The sequence below is a fragment of the Chlorella variabilis genome, assembly GCF_000147415.1.
Source record: "Chlorella variabilis unplaced genomic scaffold CHLNCscaffold_29, whole genome shotgun sequence".
In the NCBI taxonomy this organism is placed as follows: domain Eukaryota; kingdom Viridiplantae; phylum Chlorophyta; class Trebouxiophyceae; order Chlorellales; family Chlorellaceae; genus Chlorella; species Chlorella variabilis.
The window spans coordinates 506442-529848 of record NW_005435059.1 but is presented as its reverse complement, the minus strand read 5'-3'; the positions used below and the strand labels follow the sequence as shown (position 1 = coordinate 529848).

At 61.8% G+C, this 23407-nt stretch overlaps 5 protein-coding genes across 5 annotated transcripts in view; 2 read left to right on the top strand and 3 right to left on the bottom strand.

Annotated features, from left to right (window-relative positions):
* Window positions 1–1041: 1041 nt before the first annotated feature.
* Window positions 1042–10828, bottom strand: CHLNCDRAFT_59242 (hypothetical protein; the record flags this gene model as incomplete). Its single annotated transcript, XM_005843525.1, has 17 exons — window positions 1042–1219; window positions 1351–1467; window positions 1652–1774; window positions 1927–2222; window positions 2384–2553; window positions 2806–3040; window positions 3137–3221; window positions 3431–3715; window positions 4083–4238; window positions 4380–4454; window positions 4574–4738; window positions 4862–4942; window positions 5038–5195; window positions 6122–6286; window positions 7134–7248; window positions 9872–10092; window positions 10246–10828. 17 exons carry the CDS (start codon window positions 10826–10828, stop codon window positions 1094–1096), a joined length of 3156 nt encoding a protein of 1051 aa, XP_005843587.1. The 3' UTR covers window positions 1042–1093.
* A 1320-nt stretch (window positions 10829–12148) lies between these two features.
* CHLNCDRAFT_59241 (hypothetical protein) lies at window positions 12149–13422 on the top strand (the record flags this gene model as incomplete). The annotated part of the gene is made up of 3 exons (XM_005843574.1): window positions 12149–12379; window positions 12565–12797; window positions 12958–13422. The coding sequence occupies 3 exons, from the start codon at window positions 12149–12151 to the stop codon at window positions 13124–13126; spliced, it is 633 nt and encodes a 210-aa protein (XP_005843636.1). The 3' UTR covers window positions 13127–13422.
* Window positions 13423–15282: 1860 nt separating this feature from the next.
* On the bottom strand, window positions 15283–16111 carry CHLNCDRAFT_27939 (hypothetical protein; the record flags this gene model as incomplete). Its single annotated transcript, XM_005843524.1, has 3 exons — window positions 15283–15413; window positions 15570–15781; window positions 15939–16111. 3 exons carry the CDS (start codon window positions 16109–16111, stop codon window positions 15283–15285), a joined length of 516 nt encoding a protein of 171 aa, XP_005843586.1.
* A 646-nt stretch (window positions 16112–16757) lies between these two features.
* CHLNCDRAFT_27954 (hypothetical protein) lies at window positions 16758–18037 on the top strand (the record flags this gene model as incomplete). Its single annotated transcript, XM_005843573.1, has 4 exons — window positions 16758–16845; window positions 17027–17175; window positions 17309–17521; window positions 17825–18037. Coding segments are annotated over 4 exons (663 nt in total), but the record flags the coding sequence as incomplete, so codon positions are not given.
* A 351-nt stretch (window positions 18038–18388) lies between these two features.
* The window catches only part of CHLNCDRAFT_140249 (expressed protein), a gene marked incomplete at both ends in the record, with an annotated part of 6869 nt that continues 1850 nt past the window's right edge, over window positions 18389–23407 (bottom strand). Inside the window, 12 exons of the mRNA XM_005843523.1 lie at window positions 18389–18757; window positions 18918–19121; window positions 19214–19374; window positions 19500–19650; window positions 19833–19987; window positions 20105–20407; window positions 20525–21299; window positions 21454–21827; window positions 21974–22119; window positions 22280–22455; window positions 22611–23029; window positions 23206–23359. Of these exons, the coding sequence (XP_005843585.1) occupies window positions 18389–18757; window positions 18918–19121; window positions 19214–19374; window positions 19500–19650; window positions 19833–19987; window positions 20105–20407; window positions 20525–21299; window positions 21454–21827; window positions 21974–22119; window positions 22280–22455; window positions 22611–23029; window positions 23206–23359 (3387 nt within the window). The remainder of the gene's footprint in view (window positions 18758–18917; window positions 19122–19213; window positions 19375–19499; window positions 19651–19832; window positions 19988–20104; window positions 20408–20524; window positions 21300–21453; window positions 21828–21973; window positions 22120–22279; window positions 22456–22610; window positions 23030–23205; window positions 23360–23407) is intronic.

The following is a 23407-nucleotide window of genomic DNA, read 5'->3' as shown; positions in this document are numbered from 1 at the left end:
ACATTAATGTGCCCAATCCCCTGTAACCCTCATGTTGCTGTTCACAGTAACTGCTGTTCTCTGCTGCCTGCGGCGAGCGGCGCCCTGTACCGCTGTACAGCGCCACGGCGGCGGCAGTCATGCTGCCGCCCTCGGCCAGAGGCCGCACTCTGTGCGGTTTCGGGATCGTTCTCTTGCTTGCTCCTGTGCTGTTTCCCCCCCCACCCACCTTGCAGCGCGGCGCGCTGGGCTGCTGGCACTCCCGCCCAGCGGCGACGCCGCTACGGGCGGCTGCTCTACTACGGCTGGCCTCCGGGCCCTGTTTGTGCTTTCATACCGTCCTTATCCATGCTTGATTGCATGCCCCACACTCAGCGCTAGCGGCGCTGTTGTCTTCCCACCCGCCTGTAACATGGGGCGGGTGCCTGTGTCCCGACCACCGCCCCCTACCGTGAGCAGCAGCAGCAGCAGAGAACACACACACACACACACACACGCCCGGCACACTAGCTGGGACTTTGCCTCACGGCACCTTCGTGGCGGCATCTGGGCGGCGGACGGCTGCCCGGCAGACCGGCATGGCGCTTGCAAGATGGAGCCTCCCCGGGATGCCATTGGCGGCCAGATTATCCTCGCTCTGGACAGCCGGCAGGGTTAGCGGGTTCGGCCCCAGCATGTGCCACATCCCCCCTTGTCACACAAACCGCCCGATCGGCTCCTTGCCGCCCCGCCGCCCTGTCTGTTGGTTTGTTTCATGCTCGTATTGTCCAGAGCTAGTATTTGTATTGTCCACAGCTAGTATGGCACGGCATGTGTGCACCCAGCCCATTATTGGGCCTTGCCTCTCTAGAACCAGCCGGTCGCCTAACCACCAGCCACCGCCGCTTCCTTGTCGCGCTCTGTGCCCGCTTCCTGCAACCCTGCCCTTCGCCGGCTTGCCAGATGGTTTGCTTCCATAACGGCAAAAGCTCCTGTGCACGGCATGCCGGCACCTCCATGCCGAGGCGCCTCGCGCCAGCCCTGGCACGTGGCCCGCACCTCAACAATCGCAGTCAACCAGCGATCAAGATATGTGTTAAACAATGCATGTGCTATGATCAGTATCCATGCATCATCAAGTCGGGGGCACAAAGCCAAACTGCAAACCAACACGAGCCTGATCAAAGGGTTGTCGAGCAAGCACTTGGCACACGTTAAGCTCCAGCTTGCCAATACGAGTGGGCCACACAATGCCTGCGCCCTGCACATCAGAGCCGCCGCAGGACGGGGCCGGATTCGGTGCAGCACAGCCGACACGGCTGGCAAGAGGCTTGCATACAAGCAAGCAAAACCGCCACCACAGCTATGAACGAGCAACTCAGTATTACGCACCACACTCCAGCGGAAGGTCGTGGTGAAGTCGCGCCATGCGCTCTGCAAGCTACGCCCGATGCCGCTCAATGCCACCAAGTTGCCACCGTTGAGGAACAGGTGGCCGTGGATACCAGCCTGGAAAACACATTGGGCAGCAGGCAAGGAAAACAACAGCACGGGGCCCACATACAGGCTCTCAATCGCATAGCATCTTAGCCAGTCATTATTAGCGACATCACTGTCGGCCAATGCGCATGCCGACAGAATGCAAGGCTGAATAGGAGGCTTTGCAGGAGGCAATCGTGTGCCAGCAGCTCACAGCTTGCATGGCCTCGAAGGGGAGCTGAAAGTTTAGGGCAGCCATGAGGGAGCAGAAGAGGTCACCACCCAGCGCATCCCGCCGAGGAGGCACCCTCGGTGACTGCTGATTGGTGTTGCCTGCCTGCGCACAACACAATGAGGGATGGTGGAAGTGACCGCACCGGGCTGCAAGGTGGAGGAACGCCATCCATCGGGCAGCTTGCTCACAAGGTCCCCCTCTGTTGTGCTCTCCAGCCAGGCTGGCATCAACAGTCTCCCGTCTGGTCACCTCACCTCGCCAGCTGGCCGCCGTGGCTCGCTGGGTCCAACACCCTTTTGTGCAAAGCCACGCAACGCACCGCCACCCAGGCCGCCCAGGAAGAACCTGTCGCTGATGCAGGTTGGGGTGTCCCAGGCGCGTGCTCCCCAGGGCAGCAGCAGCCCCGCCTCTGCTGCGACCGTCAGCGCCGCGCCACCTGATGCCGACATAGGAAACGCCACTTTGCCCATGCAGTGCTGCCGCACAAAGTGCAGGAGGTTGGTGTCCGGCCCTAACCCTGCCATCTGTAACTCGCAACGGTAGCCCCAGCCTGCATATGAACGGGTGCGGTGGCAAGGTGCGGCTGATAAGGCAATGGCAGGCAGGGGTGCGGGTCAGAAGGCCACGCACATGCATACAGATGTCAGCCCGACCTCAAGCCTGCCATCATGCTCATTGCTGCCCAGCCCCGCAAGGATCAGCGCTCACTACCTTGCGTGGGGAAAGCGGGGTTGTCAAAGGTATCGCCCCGCGCCACATACTTGACTGCCGACAGCACCTTGTCGCCCAGCTGGCCCAGCACGGCACGTGAGGCAGTGCGAGCAGGATCTGCCAGCTGACGCCAGCCCAACTCGTATGACAGCGCGTGGCATCCATCTTCGCTGCACCCGTAAGCGGGGGGTGTGGGGTGGGGCCGGTTTAGGTCAGCAATCAGGTGGGAAAAGAGGCCAGAAAGCCTGACAGCAGTGGCCAGCAGCCCCCATCCATTGCGATTGCACCCTAGGTCATGAATCTGAGGGGTTCTGGGGACTGTGGCATGCACAGTGAAACGAGGGCGGTTGGCTGCAAACTCGCAGCCCACCAGGGGCCAGCACACAGGAGTCCACCACAGGTCCCTCATCTAGACTCCCTACCTGCTGAGCGTCAGGGCACCACCGCGCACCAGTTCCACATAGCTCGACCAGCCTTGGTAATTGTGCCCCAGCTGGTGCAGACGCGCATCAAGAAGCAACGACCGGCCCCAGGGCTTGGGCTTGGTGAGGGCCAACGTGTAGATGTTAGTCGCCTGGCTGCCATGCTCAACACCCAGGCTGACGTGCTCCGCGTACCCAAGCGGGTTGGTCAAATTAAGAGATGTCTCCACAGACCCTGCAAGCGGGGCAGGCCAGGTGGCGCCAACAACAGCGGGCACAAGGGAGGGGTGCCTGCGACTGGCCTGGCTGATGGTGCCAAGAGCATTCACACCTTCTGTGCCTTGCACATATGTACCCGCATGCAGCCGCACCATGCCCTTCTCCTGGAAACGCGCCACGACTGTGCAGGTATCGCCCTGTTGCCAGCCACAAAAGGATGAGGGGCGGCCCGCATGCGGATGGGCACGATGCGGCATTGTGGCCGTGACCACTGGTGCAGCAGCCAACGCACCCAGCTGTGGCCCTACCACTGCCTGCTGCATAATTGATTAGGTCACTTCCCACCGCAGATCCAGCCGTCCCTGAGATGCAGCTGGCTGTCCGGACCGGCCTGGAGGAGCCTCACCGATTTGTTGGCCCCCTCGGCGACCACCAGGTCGACGCCGTCAAACACGTCCAGCGCCATCAGGCTCTCGTACGCCTCCAGCGCCGCGTCCCTTATCTCCTCCAGGGTGCGCGCCCCCTTGACCCGCAGCAGCTCCGCCTGCACCACGCCCGCCTTGGTGCGCTGAAGGCCCACCAGCATAATCCGCTCCACCTTGCAGGGGGTACCCGCCAGGCGCTGGAAGGCCGCCTCGAAGGCCGCCTCGAAATCGAAATCGCGCTCGGTGACGCCCTCGGCTGCGTGCGGCTCCGCCGGCGGGGGCATCATCGGGCCCTTGGGACGGCGGTGAGCCAAGTACGTGAAAACAGCTTACCGAGGATATCAGCATTCTTCATCCGTGCCGGCTTTAGTGGCAAGCCTCTCTGTGCTGCGCCTGCTGGGCAGGGTCCGACGACGGGTGGTGGCGGTGACCGCCGCGGTCCGACGCGACGGCACATTGGGGGAGCTGGGCGGGTGCCATGTCACATCAGTGGCTCAGTGGGATGGGCAGGACAGTGGAAGGGAGCAGAGAGGTGCGCAAAGCATAAAAATGAGGTGCTCTGAGTTAGGCCGCCACAGGCAATCGCCAGCGTCACTCCACGCACAGATGTAGCAGCTCATGCACAATGCGGACCCTAAAGTTGTCGATGTGGGCCTGGGTGAAGTCCAATGGCGCGGCGCGACCCACATAATTTGCAAACAGCAGCGTGAAGACGCCGCAGTCGCAGCCATTGAACTGTTGCGGAATGCGCTTTGGGAACTCGCGCGGCCAATCGAGCACGTCGTCACGCTGCAGTCCCGCATGGCGTGGATGGACGAGGTATGGGGAGCAGGCAAAAGCAGCACAGGGGCAACAGCTAGGCATGTAGAGCATTGCCCCACAATTCTCATGCCCACGACCATGTTTGCATTTGTCCTGGTCTCTGCCCACCTGCAGATTGCGCTTGTTGCGGAATTCGTCTCGCAGGTACAGCGCCAGCTGCTGTAAGCATTTGTGGTCCTCTCCCTGCAACACACAGGTCCGGTGTAGCCCGCCAATGACAAGTAGCAATCTGTGCTGCAGCAATTCACCCTTCTGTGCACATGCAGAACCCTGTTGAGCTGCCATTGCAGCTGCGCCTGCACCTTCAGCGAATCGTAGTAAACCAGCTTCTGGTTCTGCAAATCGATAACGGCGCACACCCAGTGCACGCCCTGGTGCACCGGCACCACAATGCGGTCGCAGTCCAGGATGCTCTCGCTGGTCTGACCTGCTGCCGCAAGCCGCTTGGGCAGCGTCCAGCGCCGTACCTGCGCAATGCCAGGATGCAAACCGAGGAAAGCACACCTACATGGAAGGCTTGCCACCCAACAACCCCTCAACTTGCAGCGCCTGCCCACCGCCCCGACTGGGCTATCGGCAACAGCACCCACTTGGTCATAGTTGTAGCCAATGTCCTTGTAGAGCTTATTGGCAAAGAAGGTGCTAAAAAAGTGGCAGCGCGGCCCCGTTCCCTGCAGCAGTAGGCTACCGAGACGACTGGTCAGCATTCCTCACCAACACCACCCATCGCCCGCTCCTCTCCCACCGTCTACTCCTTAGCATGCACCTGCTTGCGCCAGGCAGCATCGCGCTCCAGCAGTAGCGAAATGTAGAGGTTGATGACCTCGTCGTTCAGCCATTGCATTGGCGCCATACAGGCCATGTCCTTGCGGGTCACCTGAATGGAGCTGCGCGCGTGGTCTACGAGCACCTCGCTGGGTGGGCCTGTAGCGGAGAAACAAAGGTAGGGGTGGGGTCGGCAAACGGCAGGCAGAGCGGGCGTGCTTGACCACATCATGCCTCTGGTATGGGTCTAGCTCTGGACATTTGCTTGTCAATCATGGCAATGGCATTCAGTAAAAGCTGGTGATTGTGCCAGCCAGCAAGCCAGCAAAACATGGCTTCCCTGACACTAACCCGGTGCAAGCGCGGCTTCATACTCTGCCCCCCACTCGTCAGGGATGGGCGGTGGCTCAGGCCTACATGAAGACCAGTTGTGCACTGATGCAATCAGCGCTTAATGTGGTCGCAGTTTGTACACAGCTCAATCCTATGACACCCTTGCTAGTCAGCAATCACTTCTTACTCTTCCGCCAGCCCGACCCGCTCCAGCTGGTGGCTGACTTCGGAGCCTCCCTGGTCTGACTCAGTGGCCCCGGGTACGATGCTCACAGAGGCCTGCAAGGCAGCATAAGCACATCACAACATTCACGGCAGTCGAAAGGTATAATGTCATCGGATACATCCACAGCCAAAAAAGCCCCAGCATTTTTGCGAGGCAACAACACATCAAGAAGCAGCAACTCGCTTTGTGCACCTCGGCTGTTGCTTCCTCGCTACTGCTCAGCAGCGTGACCACTTCCTCTTCAGCAGCTGCCAACAAGGCCGCTGTTTCCTGCATTTCTTGTCGCTGCTGCTGCCCCAGATAATCGGGCTGGTGTTGGTGCTGTGCTGCAGGCTGCGCTTGCTGCTGTCGTTGTAGCTGCAGGAGCTGCAGCTGCATCTCTATCTGCAGGCGAAGTAACGGCTGGAGGCCTGGGTCAACACCAGCATGCCGAAAACACAAATGCAAGGATTTCGGGAAGTGTGTGCGAACTTCTCATGTAAAGCAACACCAGCAATACATATGCAGTTTTGCCGGCGCATGCAACCTTCCTTCTGCGCCTCTGCTTCGAGCAGTTGCACCCGCTGCGGCTGTCCATGCTCCAACGCCGTGTGCGCCTGTTGCACAAAGTAAAGCTCCCGCTCCTGTGCCTGCAGCGCGCGCCGTGTGGCCAGCTGCGCCGCTGCTACCAGCTCTCGGTAGCGATCTTCACCTGTGTGGGGACATGTGGTGCAGAACAGGCAGCAGAGCAAGGCGCGGCTGGGTTGGCTGGCAGTAGGGTTGCGGAATCAGCAGCGGCAGGACTGTACAAAGATGACTTTTGCACTACTGGAAGGATGTCAGCGGTGTGTGTCAGCGGCGCACCGTCTGCAGCAAGTCCAGCAGGTGCCGCCGGCTGATCTTTGCGCAATTGGCTCAGGTCGTCATCCTGCGCTACAACCTGCAACAGTATCTCGCGCCAGCGTCGGGTGGATGCACCGACTGCCATTGCTGGCGCTGTAGCCACCTGTGCCCACTGCTGACCCTGCTGCTGCTGCTGCCGCGGGGCATGGTGGGCGAATGAGGGTAATGTCAGGTCCATCTCCTCAACTCTTGCTGGCTGCTGCAAGCACACAGGCAGGCACAAAAGCAATCTTTGGCAAAAGAAGCTCCACCATCTATCATGACATTGTTTAACAGCTCATACTGCGGCGGTGCACCTCGTGTTGCTGCTGACGAAATTCCTCCTGACGCAACTTGGCGTCCACCGCCCAGCGCAGTAGTGTGGCATCCTGCTGGCCGCACATCGAGGCAGGATTGTGGGAAACCTGGAGCAAACGTGCTGCTTACGCGCGAGTAGCAAAAAAGAGCCGCCAACAAAACCCATGCAGGTATGGGACCAGCTGTGACGCTCATGCCCTCCTTGCTTGCCTGCAAATCGTCAGGCTTCACGGCACTTGGCAGCAGGGATCCAATGTCGTCAGTCCCCTGCTGTTGGTGCCATGCCAAGTTTGCAGGGTGCCGCAGCTTGTCCTGCTGATTGTGCTGCAGCTGTTGAAGCGCGCCAGCATTCTGGCCACTTGTGAAGGTGCCCTGCACCTGCCCCAGAGCCAACTGGGGTGGAAGCTGCTGGATTGCAGGCGTCAAGCGGAGCTTGCTATGGGAGGGGCCCGCCTCCCGCACATGCCTCACGCCCTGCACCACATACGAGGCGGTGGGCAGGTGGGAGGAAGGTGGATGTGCATCAGCAGCACCAATCAAGCGCAGTTGCTCAGCCAGTGGCACAGCAACCCACGGTGCTGAGCGCCCCGCCAGCGCTGCCCACCAGCTTGCTCACATTACTTAACACAGGGAAGCTGACGTCACTGCGCTGCGCCGTCATGCGCGGCTGTTTAAAGCGCTTGGCCAATGGGCGGCCACGCGGTGCGGTGGCAGCGATCTGTGGTGGTAGTGGTACTCCTGTTGCGGGCAGCATGTCGTGTTGCCTGCTGCGCAGCCCCACCGCTGTGCCTGCCAGATCTGCTGCGAGCGAGCCATCCAGCCGCCTGGTGGGGCCTGGCGTGCTGGCACCTGCTTGCTGCGGGTGGGTTGTGCCAGGGGCTGCTGCACCTCGCAGCCCCTTGGTGCCCCCCCACTTCTGCCCATTCATAGCCGGCGAGCTGAAGTCTAGCCGCTCTGGGACGCGCCTGCCTGCCGACCCCACCGCCTGCTGCGGCTGAGGGCGCTCGCTGGAGGGCGGCGGCAGCTGCGACGGCAAGGCCCCGTCCTCCTCCTCCTGACGCTCGTCGACCGCCTTGCGCTTGCGGCCGGTGAGCGACTTGGAGACCGTCGCTAAGGCATTTTGGAGCCAGAGGCGCACAGTCATTCGCCGTTTGACGGCTGCTGCGCCGCAGCAGATCAACACACACAAAGAAATGATCAGCTTCCTGCACTGGATGGACCACCTTGCCCCGTCTGCTTTTGCGAAACAAGCAAGAAACCCACCGTGCTGAGAAGCCCTGCTGCGCCCCCCCCCCCTTGTCTGGAGACTCCGGCGGCCAAGGTTGAACCTTCCCGTTTCCTCATTCCACAGTGTTCGAGCGGCGACGTGGTCACAGATCAGTCTCGCCGCTGCGTTGGGCATAGCCCACCTCTCCAGCGCGGCTCCTCAGCCTTCAGACTGCGTTAACCCATGAACGCGCCGGACCGGCAGGAGAAATTCGTGCTGCCGGAGGGGGTGAAGAAGTAGGTGGCGCGCAGCCCCGCCGCCACTTGCCGTCGGCCAGTGCCCATGCCGTGCACTTTGTGAAACGTCGCAGGGCGGATTTCAAGTCGGACACGAAGGTGGCAAATGCTGGGACCTTAACGATACAGCGGGAAGACCATACTGTTGGCAACTTGGTCCGCATGTGGGTCGGTTGCTCCCTGGCATTGCATTTGCCATCTTCGTTAACACAATGGTGCGGGCATGATAGAGCTGCTACCTGCTTTGCCTGCCACGCCGTGCCGCAGGCAGCTACACCGCGACAAGGCAGTGGTGTTTGCAGGTTACCGCATTCCGCACCCACTCGAATACCAGATGGTGATCAAGGTGGGACCGGGCTCGCCTTGGGCTGTGTCAAGCTGGGTCTGATAGACCTGTCACCAGACTTGGACAGGCGGCAGCTCTCTGAATCCTGTGCCACACCGTCCTTCCTGTGCCACGCCTGCACGCCACCCACCCTTCATGCGCGCAGGTGCAAACGAGTGGGAAGAAGACGCCCATTCAGGCAGTACAAAACGCGCTGCAGGACCTGGGAGATGAGGTGCAAGACATTCGACAGAAGTTCCAGCAACAGATGGAGGGATTCGAGGGATAATTTAACGTTTTTAATGAGAGTAAACAAATCACCATCCCGTACCTTTGACTTTTAAGACAACCAGTAGTTCATTTTGATCTGCTCGTCTGTGATGCCTTGTTTGCATTGGTTATTTTTCCACGCGAAAGCAAATCAGTATTGGAAATGCTACAGCGGCAAGCGCCTCCTGGTCGAGCGGATGTCACCTGGAAAGGCATCTTGAGAGGCAAGATGGTGTCAAGGATGCAACACAGTCAAAAACTGGTTTGTTGCATATCCTTCGATGGTTTTACCTCCAGGGCTTTCTCAACGTGACCCATATGGGGCCTGGCTGCGCACGCAGGGCAGTATGCCTCCAAGGGAATGGAGTACCGGTGGACCTCCAGCCAACCCCCCTTAACCTGGAGCACTTGCCCGCTATAGAGTGTCGCTTGGCCCGCCCATTCAACCTGTCTCGATTTCATGAATTGCCAGCCGATGGTGTGGAAACGTTCATTTTCTCCCAATAGCCAGGACAGGTTGCCCCTGTGTCAAGCTGTCAGCTTCCCTTGTTGTCCTAGTCAACTTGTAATCCCACTCACAAGCGGCCGTCGTACATTACATGTTCATGTTGATGTCGCAGCAGCAGGCCCCTGCCCCTGCTGCGCCATAGGATCAACAGTTCGGGATGGCGGTTGATTGCCCTTGGCACCCCACGTCAACTACCATTCTGCAGGAGGCCATCCTGGACCGCTGCCGGCGTGCCCACAACGTTCTCGACCTTGCAGTCCAGCTGTGGATGTGACAAGCCAAGGGCCGTGCCCCGCAAGAGCTCGCACGACAGAGAGGTGAACTCCTACATGGGGCACGTAAGCTGGCACCTTATGAAGCCGTGCTACCCACCAGCATCAAGTTGGTGCGAAACTTCTTTGTTTACTGCGCATTGGAGCTGCTTTGCCCCGACCTGCTGCTTTGAAACTGCATATGGCGCGCGCATTTCCATCAAGCCCATGAAGCCCCACCTGCTGCAGCTCCTGCAACGCTTGAGCTCCCTTGCGTCGCAGCGCCTCGGACCGGTCCAGCTGCTGGTGCAGCATGCTGTTCTCCAGTTGCAGCTTCTGCATCAGCGCCTCCAGTTGATGTATCTCGGACGGCTGCTGCTGCTGGCCCCGAATCGACTGACCCGCCACCGCCAGGCGCTGATTCTCTGCCACCAGCTCCTCAAGCGCTGACAGGGAGAAACCTGCAGCAATGGTGGCGGCAGCGGCCGGGGTAGAGTGCCTGAAGGCAGTTGCCGGGCATGAGGGCAGCTACCCAGTTGGGGGGATTTCAAGTAGCACAGCCCTGTCATCATGGTGTTTGCATAATCACACGGCCGTACGGGTGGCACACTCACGCGAGTCCAGCACTTCCAGTGCCACACGTGAGCAGCCAGGCGGCAGTTCCTGCAGCCCTGCCACCTGTGTGAGCGCGAAAAACCTGAGGCGCTCCAGCGGCACGCCCAGCCTGCCGGCGCAGCTGAGCGCCAGCTGGTCGCAATCGCTGCCGCCAGCAGCCTGTTGCTGCTCCCGCAGGCTGAAGGCCGGCGACAGGATGTCCAGGGACAGCAGCGCCGCCGCCTGGCAGGATGGCTGCAGCTGTGGATGGGAAGCTGGCACGGCCAGCGTCAACGGCGGCACGTGCACCAGGCTGGGTGCCTGCCGCGGCGCAGGACCCGGGGGCAGCCCTGCTGGTACTGCTGCCGGCACGCCCAGCTGCCTGGCCGTGCCAGGTGTGTCGGGGGCGGCATCTCCTCGCGACAGTGCCGCCAGATCGGCGCGCAGGGACAGAGGCGGGACGCGGCGGGTGGCGGGGCTAGCGGGGCTGGCGGCGGCGGGGCGCGGGCTGTCGCCCGCCTCTGAGGACCAGGAGCTGGTGCTGGTCTCGCTGCTGCTGCTCGCCATCTCCGAGTCTTCTTCGTTGTCCGTGCTGGCCGCCATGCTAGAGCTGTTTGCCGGTAAAAGCGGTAAACGTTTGTTCAAAAGTTAAGAGAGGCTAGTATGAACGGCCGGCTTCCAGCCTCTACACGGTGATGCGTCGGAGGAGGTGGGGAAGAGGAGCTGAATTCTGGCAGGTGCACGACAGCAGCGGGCGTGGCGCGCAGCACGCAGGCGGACAGGGCTGCAAGCGCGCCGGGGCGGTTGGACCGGCTTCCAAATTGGAACCTGATGCGGCGCGCGGGAGAATGGCTGAGGGGCTCGGAGAGGGATGTGGCGAAAAAGCAGCCTCCCTCTCCCGCCGCCGCCACCCCAGGAGCCACCCCGGGAGCCACCCAGGGTTGCCGACACCCTGAGCCACCCTGAGCCAGGCCTGAGCAGCCACCCCTGAGCCGACCCGGGAGCCACCCCACACACCACACCACCCCCCACCCGCCCAGGTTGAAGTTCAGCCCCGACTCCCGCAAGGAAGGGATGTGGGGTGGGATGCTGGGAGGGTGGCTCCCGGGGTGGGGGTGGCTGTGGCGGGACCAGGGGGGGTGCCTGGAGCTTCCTTGCTTCAGCGGGGGGCGCAGAGCCGCCCGGCCAGCCACGTGAATGGCTGGCTGGCCTGGGTGGGCGCCTGGCTGGCTGGCCTGGGTGGCTGGCCAGCCATTCACACCCACCCGCCCACCCACAACCGAAGTACATGTCTGGCCGGCTGTAATATACGGCAGGTTTCTGCTGCTGCTGCCGCTGTCGGTAGGCCACCCCAAACGCGGGGAGCCTTCGCCGCGTTTCAACGCTGCCGCCAGCTACATGCGTGCACGTTCCGCCGGTCCACCTGGGAGCTCTGGAGCCCCAGCCGCTTGCCACCGCCTCTCAGTGTCCCTCGGGGACGCTCCGATCATGAGAGTATCATGCAGGACTCGCAGCAGCCCCGGGCGACGAGGTGCTTCCTGTTGGGTGGCAGCCGTCCCAAGCATCAAACGGAAACAACTACCAACGCGGCTAATTTCGTGTGCGCAGCTGTGCATGCATGATGCATACGGGCCTGGGGCCTGGGGCGCGCGGGAGGAGTTGTGGCGGCGGAGGCTCGGCAACAATGGGCTGGCATTGGCCCGCTGGCGCTCGGCTCCTATATTGCATTGCGATAATGGGAAGATCCGGGCGGAAGGAAGGAAGGCTACGTGTGTGCTTGGCCAATCCATTCCGACACGTCACCCTGCCTTATCCACGCCTGGAGCCCAACACCCCGCGCTGCATTGTTAGCCCCCATTCATTCAAAGTTCCCTGGTCCCCTTCCCCGGCCTTTTCGGCACCGCCTCCCTGCGCTTCGCAGCCATGCAGGCCTCCCTCAAGGTGCAGGCGGCCGCTGCGGCCTCCTCCTGCCGCCGGGCGCAGCAACCCCGCTGCCAGGCCACCTCCCCCATGCAGCCGCGCGCCCCGGGCGTGGCTAAGCCCAGGGTTGGCGACACCCGCAGCCAGCGGAACGTGGCCGCGCACGCCAAGGGGGCCATCAAGCCCATGGAGGCCACATTCACCGAGTTCAAGCTGATCGACAAGAGCCAGAAGGTGCGGTGCAGCTCTGACTTCAGTGGGGAAGTGCTGGCGGCGGCGGCGGCGGCGGCAGGGGCAGTCACACACGCGCAATGTTGCCTGCTGCGTGGAATCCAAGCTCAGCGCGCTAGGAATGATGACGCGTCCTTTTCCTTCTTGCGCCTGCAACATGCGCTGTACAACGCTCCCGCCGCCCGCAGCAAGACTGGATTGCATTGCTGGCCAACGCCGAGTTCTTCTTCAACGACGCCCAGAACGAGCAGATTGCGGAGAACTTGCGCGAGCGGGTGCGCTACCTGTCGGAGAAGGGCGAGGACGTGGACATGTTGTTTGTGTGCGAGCCAGAGTGGCTGGAGCGCCTCTTCCCGGAGCAGGCCAAGCGGCTGCGGCGGCCTGCTGTGGCGCTGCTCTGCCCCGACCGCTCCTGGATGACGTGAGCCTGCTGCTTGGTGGAGGGTGGGGCGCGTGCCCACCTGGAAGTATGGCACGTTTGCTCGGCGTCAATGCGCGCCGGCATGTTGGATACTCCCCACGCGGGCCCAGAACGTCACCTGTGCTTCAGGACTGCCCTGCGCGCTTGCTTCCACCTGCAGATTCATGCGCATCCGCCTGGACCGCGTGATTGAGGTCAGCCTACCCAACATGTCTGCTGAGGAGGTGGCCACATGCGGTCAGCCGGTGCCCAAGTTCCCGCCCCCTGCCAAGTGGACCGCGCCCTACAAGCCCTATGCCTGGGGCTGGTGGGACCGCTTCATGCTCTGAGTGGGCGAGCGCAGGAGGCGCAGGAAACCAATGATCGGCCCCTATCCTGCTGCTGATTCCCGCCTCATCAGGCGGGGGTAGACCTGTCGTCGCACACCTTGTAGGCGTTTGGGTTTTTGCTGACTACTTGCTTTTTCTCCAATTTTTACCTCTTCTCGTTTTCTCGCTCCCACCAATGAATGCTCTTGCATGATTATGTGTGCCAGCACCAGTTGGCACGCGTGTTTCGATGCACAAACACGATACCCTGCATCGTCTCCACACGCCCTTGCTGAACTGTAACCTGCCCACCGCACGAGATGCCAATCTGCGCAGCAGCAAAAGGTTCATTCTCCTCATCTGTGAACACCAGTTCAGCGTGTCTGTTACACGTGCAACAGCGCTGCACCCCCACACCGATCAGCCGTGCTGCGCCGCTTGGTGCGTGAATGCCAACAAGCGGGTGGCTGCCTGCCTCCCAGCTTCAACCATGTCAAGCAACTGACCAGAATTGAGCCGGCCTCGGGTCGACGACATCAGCAGCTGCACGTCACCCCCAACAGTGCTGCTGCCCGCTGGCTTGCTGCCATTGCTGAGCAGCGGCAGGTATGCAAACGTCCCCACCGATGCCGACGCCGCCTCCTCAGCAGCCGAGGGGTCCAGCAGCAGTAGCCCGCCCTGCGCCCCCGCCGCCTGGGCTGCACTGACTGCAGCACATGGCATGCGGAGCGGCACTGCAGCATCCGCCAGGGCAGCATAGGCGGCGTTGAGAGCGCAGGCCAGCACGCCGCCGTCATCCGACACCACCTGTGAGGAGGGGCCACGAGGTAGTGCCGTTGAGAGCCCAAAACAGAGCACGAGGAGATGCGAAGAGGGGCGGGCCAAGGCAGCGCCTCGCAGCCCATTGCACCTGCACTACCACTTGTATGAGCGTGCGGGGGTGCATCGCTGCCACAATGATCGCCTCGCAGGCACGTCGTATCAGCACCTCATGCTGTCGTTCCTGGTTGCCTGCAGAGGCCGCACATGTTTGATGGCCTGAACTGCAGCGTGGCAGTCGGATGCTAGCCACACACGTGCGCATCCAGCCGGAAGATGACCACACATGCGGGCATCTAGCGTCACTTCCTGTGCTTCAGGCATGTGCCTGCCTGAACCACCCAGCGCAGCACAGTGTCCCAAACAAAGCTGTTTTAGCAGCCCTTGCCTACAATCCCCGAGCGGGGGTTGAAAATGACATCCACCGTGGCACGCTCCGCATCCTCCTTGGCCGAGGCAGTGGCCTGCGTGGGGCCCGTCACCGAGGCGAGGCAAGACGTGCCGCCCAGCGTCCACTGCGCCGATCCATCTGCCCGCGTCAGCAGCCCGCGCTCGCACCGCACAGTCCTGTGGGGTGGGCGGCAAGTGAGCCCTGTTCAGGCTGCCCACGGCGGCGCGAGCAAGCGGCAGCCAACTCGCGGGAGCGGGAGCGCAGCAGCGGCGGCGGCACAGCGCGAATCACCTGATTTGGTCCGGTGTGCGCCCGTCATGGCGCTGAATCATATCGTCCTGCTGCCAGGCACGGACACAGTCTTGGCACCGCAGAAGAAAAGGGGTGGTTCGTGGAGAGGCTCTGGTGGGTGTGTATTACTTAGCTATCAAACTGAGGCCAACAACGAGAGGTGTGGGTGCCCTTGGGCCAGCAGGGCGCCAGCACACGTCCATCTCAGTGCTACCGCTGTAGCACAAATTTCTGCAGTGCTACAGCTGAGCTGGTGACAATAATGCCGGTGTGTGATCGTTGAGTGGAGCGTCGACCTCTCTGTTGATCTGTGGCCAGGTGTGGCTGCCCGCCGTTGCGAGAGAGGAGTGTTATTGTATCAATACGGGCCACCTTCATACACTGCGGCTTCCCGGGCGTGTGGATGCCAGCATTAATGGCATTTCAGGGCCGGCGCGGGCAGCTGGCGCCCGCATTTCTTTGGCCGAAGGTTCCTGGTCTCGTCACCACCACGCATGTGCACGTTGCCGAGTACTCACATGAGAGATGCTGCTGATGAGATTTGCGGGCGGGCAAGATTGTGAGGTGACTCACTAAAAAAGCAGCGAGGCGACACAAAAAAGCAGCTGCCGAGCCACCAAAACCACACATCAGCTGGTGACAGCCAATCCTGACCTCACGGCCGTGCCCCACGCTTTCAGCTGGCAACACCGGTGGAGCCGTACCCGCCTGTGCCGCGTGTTGTCTCGTCCAGGCTCTCCACCTCGACCACCTCGGGCGTGGCAATGCGCTCCAGGATGAGCTGTGCCACGCGGTCGCCTCGCCGCACTGTGCGGTGGGTGGGATGGAGCGGCACGAGCGAGGCAGGAAGATCGACGGTGTGCAAACATGCAGAACACAAGACGCATGGCAGTCACCCCTTCCAGCTCTGTCACCAGTCTTGAGATGGCGGTGCCTCACCCTGCCAGTCACTCCTGTGCTCACCCTGGAAGGGGGTTTCCCCGTGGTTGAACAGCACGACGCCCACCTCCCCGCGATAGTCCTCATCCACCACCCCAGCACCGGTGTCAATGAAGTGCTTGACGGCCAGGCCAGACCGTGGCGCCACACGTGCATACGTGCCCGGCGGGATGGCAATCTGCAGGCCGGTCTTCACCACGGCGCGGCCACGTGCAGGCACCTCTGTGTCTTCACAGCTGCAGCCCAGGGGCAGGCAAGGCGCTGGATTGTCGGCAGTGCAGGCGGAGTGAGGCGGGCAGGCAGCAGCACTTGAAGGGTGCAGCTGGAGGAGCATTCGAACGCTGCAGCTGGAGGAGCCCCTCGGCCATGCAGACAGCCGCCCAGTTACCTTACCTGGCCAAATCGAAGCCCGCAGCGCCTGCAGAGCCGCGTTTAGGCAGCACGGCGTGCTCATTCAGGAGGTGCACGCGCAGGGCTTCGCGGAGCTGATGCGCAGGCGGCTCGGTGCGCTGCAGCTTGGCTGCAGGCAAGTTTTCTTGCCCAGTGGCTGCCAGTGTGCTGCGCATGGTGCGAGGTAGGTGAGCAAGGCGGCTGGGGCGCAGAAGGGTCATGCAGCGGCTGGCCAGCATGCAGAGCTTAGAGGGGCCGAATGCCTTGTTGTTTTTGAGCTTTGAATTTGCCACGTGGCTTTCGCACACTTTGGCCATCGCCGCATTCCCGCTTAGGGATTCAAAATAAATCCAGCTGCATGACGGCAAGCGGCATCCGCGCATTCTTTGAGCCCGCCAGCAAGGGTGGGAAATCCCCCACCTTGCTGCCCCGGCAGCCACTCCTGCCAGGCTGCAGCGCGGAAGCAGTAGCTGGAGCAGCAGCAGCAGCGGCAGACACACCACCTGCACTTGATGCACCGCCTGCGGCCACCATGCAGCAGTTCAAGCGCAAGCGCAAGCGGTGCGTATCCCACTATGAATTTCAGGACTTGGATTGGTCTGGATCCCCTGCGTCTGGATCCTCTCCTTTATATTCTAGGTGCTCCAACCATTCACCTCTTCTAATTGCAGCGACGCACCTGCCTGCGTCGGCCAGGAAAGTCCATCAGCTCCTGCTGCGCATCTCGCGCCTGCAGCTGACCCAGCAGCTGCGCAGCTGGCGCCATCTCTCGTGGCCGCACAGGCGGCTCCAGGGCCCAAGACTGGGACACACCAGCTGACGCAGCTGCACCTAGATGTGGGGCAGCGCGACTTCTACTCGTACCGCTGCCCTACCTGCGGCATGGTGTATGCCCGCGGGACAGAGGCAGGTGAGAAAGCGGAGGCGCATTGTCTGGGAAGAGAGTACGTCACCATCATGGCGGCCTGCCTGCCTGAGGGGGCAGAGCAGCACAGTCCGTCTGCTACCTGGCGCCACCTGTTGCCAGGTGTTTCAGAACATCGCAGTCTGTGGCAATTATCCCCTTGCATGCCGCTCGGCATCCCCACCAGCAGACGAGCAGCTACACTCCACGTTTCACGCCAACGCCGCCCACGGCCTGCGCTACCAAGGCTGGCAGGGCGAGCGGGTGGCGGCGGTTGATGGTAGTCGCGGACGGGTGCTGCTGTTCAGCAGCGCAGACCTGGGCCGCGGCCGCAAGGTGCAGTGGTTGGCAGGATGGGGGAGAGGAGGGGAGGGATTGCATTCCTCTGCACAGAGCCATGAACTGCATCGATATATGCCTCATCATGCCTCCAATGGCCCGCCGGCCGCTGCCTTTCCTGGCTTTACAGCCGTTGCAGGAGCTGTGCAGGTTCCTGGAGGAGCAGATGGGGCTGCCACCAGGTTGGCTGCTGCGCGTGCCGCTCACGCTCCTGCTGTACGTCTCGTCGGCACGACGCATCCGGGCTTGCGTTGCAGCAGAGCCCATCAGAGAAGCCTTCCATGTGCACCCCCGAATGCCCACTGGCATGGAGCATGGCATGCACAGTTGCCGCTCAGCAGCAGTGACCGCCCGCAGTGGTGGCACTAGGGGCGGAGCCCAGCACGCAGCAGCAGCACAGCCTTTCATGGCGGTTGCAACAGCGGCAGCAATAGCCATGGCAGAGTATAGTGACGGCAGCGGCGGCGGCCACGATGCAGGTGCAATGACGACTGATGGCATGCATGTGGAGGAGCAGCACGACACAGCTGGCTGTGTGTGCAACCCACAGCAGCAGGAACAGAAGTCAGTTGTGGCAGCATGCCAAGATGCACCGCAGGCCGGAGCTGCCAGCGCTGGCACCTGTCTGGTGCTCGACGGACGCCAGCCAGTGCGCGTTGTGTGCGGCGTACGGCTGATGTGGGTGTCACTGGATGCGCGGCGACAGGGGCTGGCCACACGGCTGCTAGACTGTTGTCGCTGCCAGTTTATGCCTGGCTATGTGCTCCCGCGGCATGAGCTGGCATTCAGGTGGGTAGAGATGGGTGGATGCGACAGCTTTCCGGTGGGTCGCATGCCGCAATGCGGCATGTGGAGCTGAGCCTCAGGGCTGCTGCCACCACGCCCCCACACCCGCCGCGCCTGTGGCCCTCTTCTTGACGCTGCGTTTTCCCTGCTTGCGGCTATGTGGCGCACGTGCTGCAGTGCTCCCACTGATGCGGGGCGCGCCTTGATCGAGGCATACACAGGGACCCGGCGGTTCCTGGTCTACGAGTAAGAAGAACGCTCAAGGCATGTGCTGGCGCACAATGTTTTCCATCTGCAGTAAACCCTTGCAGACTTGCAGCAAACATGAGCTTCCCAGACTTGCAGCAAACATGAGCATGTCACATTGCAGATTTAAAGGGAGAAAAGGCAGAAGCATGTCACAGAATAGAATCGTTTTGATCACTCACGCCTTTAGCCTCTTGGTTCCTGGCCCAGCCTTGCTGCTTGGCTTGGGTCGCTTGCTGAACTGTTCCGAGACGGAAACGGGCGCTGCCAGCAGATCCCCCAGCCGATGCAGGGCCACCGACAGTTTTGCGTTGCCAGCTGCTGCATCCAGCGCGCGGGTGGTGGCATGGCGCACCTCCTGCCACCTGGCACCCTTGCTGCTCGCCAGCTCAACTGCTCGGCCGCTCTCCAACAGCTGGCAGGCCACCTTGACCGTCTCCAGCTGCCGCTGTGGCTTACTGTATTGCGCGCCAACAGCTGCCAGTACTGCCGCTGCAGATGCCGCTTCGTTACTGGCCAGAGCCGCTGGCAGGTCCTTGCCTCCGACCTGCAGGCGAGGCACCAGCTGATGTAGCACTTAACGGGCCACGAACTCTGCTTTTGCCCGTTGTGGCTGCGCTTGCCTCTGTCGCTGCCCTGTGCAGTAGATTCTGCATTGACAAGTACAATGGGATGAAAGGGTGCGAGCCACAGCAAGACTGTCGCACCTTCAGCGCCACAGCCAGCAGCAGGGAGGCCTCCAGACGCAGGTACTCGTTGCGTGCTGTGGCCGCCTGGCGCAACACATCCGACAGCAGATCAGGCACCAGGCGCGGCACACGGCGCATCAGCGACTCAAGAAGCAGCCGCTGCAGCCGCGACTTCTTCTTCAGAAAGAAGTCCGAGAGCGCATCCTTGGCAGACTGCAAACCCTGCAGGAGGGGAGACAGCGCGATTGTTTTCAGGGTTACGCTCTGCATGTAGTTGGCGGCAGGCGGTGCTCACATGCACAACCTTGCCTCACCTTGGCCCGGCAGTCGGCTGCCAAGGAGGCAGCCGCTGCTCGTTGCAGGAAGATATAGCTGGCACTGGCAGCCGTAGCCACGCGCTTGTCGGTAGCGCGGGACGCCAGGTACAGTGTGCGCCGCAGCTGATGCCCCAGCTCCTCAGCCACTAGGCGGTCAGCTGCATAAGGCATGGGGTGCCGTCATTCACTGGAAGAGTGAACAGCCGCATGTAGAATGAGCATGAAGGCCCACGGAGAAGAGTTAGCAATACATCAGCAACACAACAGGCCGATGGTGACCTACCAGCTGCCTCGGCCTTGCTGCCGCACAGCTTGTGCACAATGAGGCTGGACAGGCGCTCGGCCAGTGGTTGGTGGCCACCAGGTCGACTGGCGGCTGCCAGGCCAAGCAATAGTGGGACCACCGCGGTGGGTAGCAGGGGGCTGGTAGGCATCTGCATTATAGGAGGCAGAGCGGTCAAGCCTGGGCGCCCCCCTTGCTGGCTCGTCCCGCAAGCATCCCTTCCAACTCCACAGCATCACTGAGTGCTGCGATGCAGAGAAGGTGCCCACTCATGCACCTTCTCTCCCCCCCCCCAAAAACCACCATCACCAACACATGCCTCAAACCACCCACCCGCTTGCAGAACACCTCCATCAGTGCCGCCACCCGCATCTTGAAGTTGATCAGCTCGTGGCGCGCGGTGCGTGCGCTGCCATCGCTACCCTTCCCCTCCTTGAGCACGGAAAAGTAGCTAGCCAGCTTGGCGTCCATGTGAAACATGGCCTCGTCTGCAGGGCCCAGGAAAGGTGTCATATAAGGGAAGAACAATGAGTGGAGGACACATGCCGCATGGGATGGACTCAAGGTGTGTCCGGCTTCTAATCTGCGAGTGCACCCGTCCGCACCTGACATCGCCTCCTCATCACTGCTCTCGCCCTCCTCGCTCTCGCCATCCTCTTCTATCTTGCCATCATCCGTCGGCAATGCAGCAGGCTTTTCCTCCACGTCTTCCTTGGAACTGCTGTTGCCATCTTCTCCACCCTCTTTGTATGAGGCCTCCGCCTCTGCATCCTCCTCCGTCTCTGCATCCATCTCCATCTCCCTGTCGCCTTCTTGCCCGTCATCTGAGAAAGCATACAAATCGTCTTCCCCGTCTTCGCTGCTGCTATCCAGAGGCTTGGCCAGCACGCGCAGCATGTCAGCCATGCCTGCAGCAGCATGGAGAAGCGCACGCTAAAGCAGAAGAGCCAGACGGCTACCCGGTCACCTCACAGCCAAACAGGCAGCCAATGGCATCATCCAAGGCACAGCCTGCAGGCACCCACCCGTGGCAGTGAGGTTATCAGCAAAGGCACGGAACACATGCTCCACCGCATCCCGCAGCGGTGCCGAGGGCAGCGGTGTCGCATTGCGTGCCAGCAGGCTCAGCAGAACATCCATCAATGTGTCATGCCAGTGCGGCTGCTCGTCATCTCCGGCATCCTCTCCATCGCTCTCGCTGTCGCCCTCGACGCTCTCGCTGTCGCCCTCGACGCTGCTGACGGCTGTTTCGTTCTGCAGCTGCTGCTGGCGCTGCAGGGCAGAACGGCCCACGGCCATGGAGGACACCCTGTCCAGGTCACCAGCCAGCGCAGGGTCGGCAGAAACGGGGTCTGCCAACGCGTGCAACAGCAGCAGGCACAGCAGGTGTGCCAGCGCATGAAGCCGCTGTTGCTCAACAGAAGGGATGGCGCCGCCGGCTGCCAAGCGCGCCTGAAGGCGCTGCAGGGTCTGATGAAGGATGGCAGCCATTGACTCGGCAGTCTCTGCCGCGCCCTCTTGGCCATCTGCTGCCGTGGCCAGCTGGGCAGCACCAGACTGGAGGAGCATGGTCACGAACGCTGCCATGCCACTCAAGTAGAGCTGCGGCTGCAGCTTCTGTGGATAGACCGCCTGCTGTTCTTGCCGACGTGCAGTGTGGCGTGCACCATGCTGATGCAGCTGCTGCTTCTTGTCCAGCACGTCCGCCAGGGTGATAAGGCGTGCAGCGCACAGTTTGCGCTGAGACAGGGGGATATCTATACAGCGCCCCACCATCGCCTTGACTGCCGCATCCTTGCTCTGCACATACAGAGATGAGTGTGGCAAGTGATTGAACCTTGCAGGAAGGATGCAAGATGTCGAGAGGAGGAGATGCATGAGAGAAGCGCAATCCTTGCACAAAGCAAGGGCACCACTGATGAGCAAAACACCACACATTCACACGGCACCCCACCTTTTTGGCAGCTGTAGAGTCGATGGAGAAGAGGGCATGCACAGCCAAGAACTGCAACACCTGGAGCTTCACCTCTGCCGGAACCGATTCCTGCTTCAGAACGCCACAAAGCTGCTCAATAGCCCACTGGCGCTGCTGCACATCGCCAGCGCCATCGTCCTGCACGCTGCTGCTGCTGACGGTCTGCACAAATGTGCCCTGCAGCTGCTGCACATACTGCTCCAATTCCGTAGCATGAGCTTCGCAGATGTCACTGTCAGCGCCATTTCTACCGCCAGCTGCCGTGGCTTTGTCACCAGAGGCCTTCCTGGCATAGCGCTCCAGATCAGGGCTGCCGTGGCGCTGCAGTGCCAGCGACACCGCAATGCGCACCTCTGCATGCACATTGGCGGCCAACAACACTGAATCAAGTCAACGGTGGCAGCGCTCGTACATAGAAATGCAAGCTTGGTGCCAGATGCTCTGCAGGAGGAACAACAGCGCCGCACCGATGTCCACTTGGCGTGCCCGGGCGGCATACCTGGCTTGGCGGTCTTTCCACAGTGTACTGCGATACGCTCCATGCATTTCTTGGCGCCGGCATGCAGGTGGCTATTGCCCTTCTTAAGATTGGTGGCCAGGCAGCGCAAGAAGGCAGGGGTAAACACCAGGGGTACGTGTTGCGGGCTACAAGGGCAGCGCAGGAATGTGCATGGGGAGGGGCAGACATGGACGCTAGTCAGAAGCAGACAAGTCGACATTCCACACCGCCCACACCACACTTGTACCGCTGTTACTGCCGCGTTCTGGTCCGTCCTGCGATGCCCAGGCGCCGGGCTCTTCTCACCCCAGGTGCGGCAGCAGCAGCAGGAAGAGCGTGAAGGCTAGATATTTGCGCTCGTGGCTGGACTGCACCAGGTCGCCATCCACCACGCAGCTCCAAAAAGATTCCAGAGGGCCTGCAGCTGGGCAAAACCCAGCAGCCACTATGGCTCCAGCGCCGCTATTGGTGCCACGCTGCTCCTGCAGGCGGCAAATGTGAAGCGATGGTAGGGCGCGATTCAGGCCACAACCGCAGGAGCAGAAGGCCACTGGCAAATGGCGATGACATTGACTGTTCCACGGTTATTAGTGAGGCAGCTGTTCGCCAGTCCTGCAGCCTCCTGCCTCCCCCCCACCTTTTCTGCGCTGAAGCCAGGCATGAGGAGCGCCAGCAGGGTGGGCCACACGATGTGTAGCCGTGGGTGAGACTGTGTGGTGGCGCGCAGCACTGGCAGCAGCGCCGTCAGGTGATGCCGCGTGAAGAAAGCTGCTGCTGCCACCGCCACTGCCTTGCTGTTTGCGGCGCCTGCATTGTTCATGAACAGGTTGGCGGGCAGGGGGGTGCTGGCATGGAAGCCTTCCGGCAGCAGCGGGCAGGACTGCACCACTGCTGCAGGTAGACGTGGCCACAGCCGCAGCGCCAGCAGCAGAGCCTCTGGGGAGGCGTCGGTGGGCGGCGCGGTGAGCCACGATGCCAGCGGCGCGCCACTGCGTTCCACCAGAGCCACCAGTGTGCTGTCATCTGCTGCTTGGCACAGCTCCAGCAGCACCGTGGCTGCATAGCAAAAGCACCTGGACAATCAGCAGGGACCTGCGAGGCCAGCTTGTGTGTCACATTGCGATGCAGAACGGCTGGGGGGGGGCTACCATGAAGCAGCTGGGAGCGAGGCAAGAGGAGTGAGGCAAGAGGGGCGAGGCAGAGGTGCTGGATGCCAGGGCCCTGGCCCTCACCCGACACCTCCCGCAGGAACGACTTCTTCTGCGCCGCCTGCATAAGGCCCGCTGCCATGCTGGCTGCCAGCTCTGGAGGTACAGGCCGTTCCGACCTCACCACCGCCGCATAGCCAAAAATGCGGCCCAGCAGGGCATCCTTCAGCTCGGAGCCCTGCGCAGCAACGGCCAAGCAAGGTGGCACATGGGGGGCGTGGGGGGG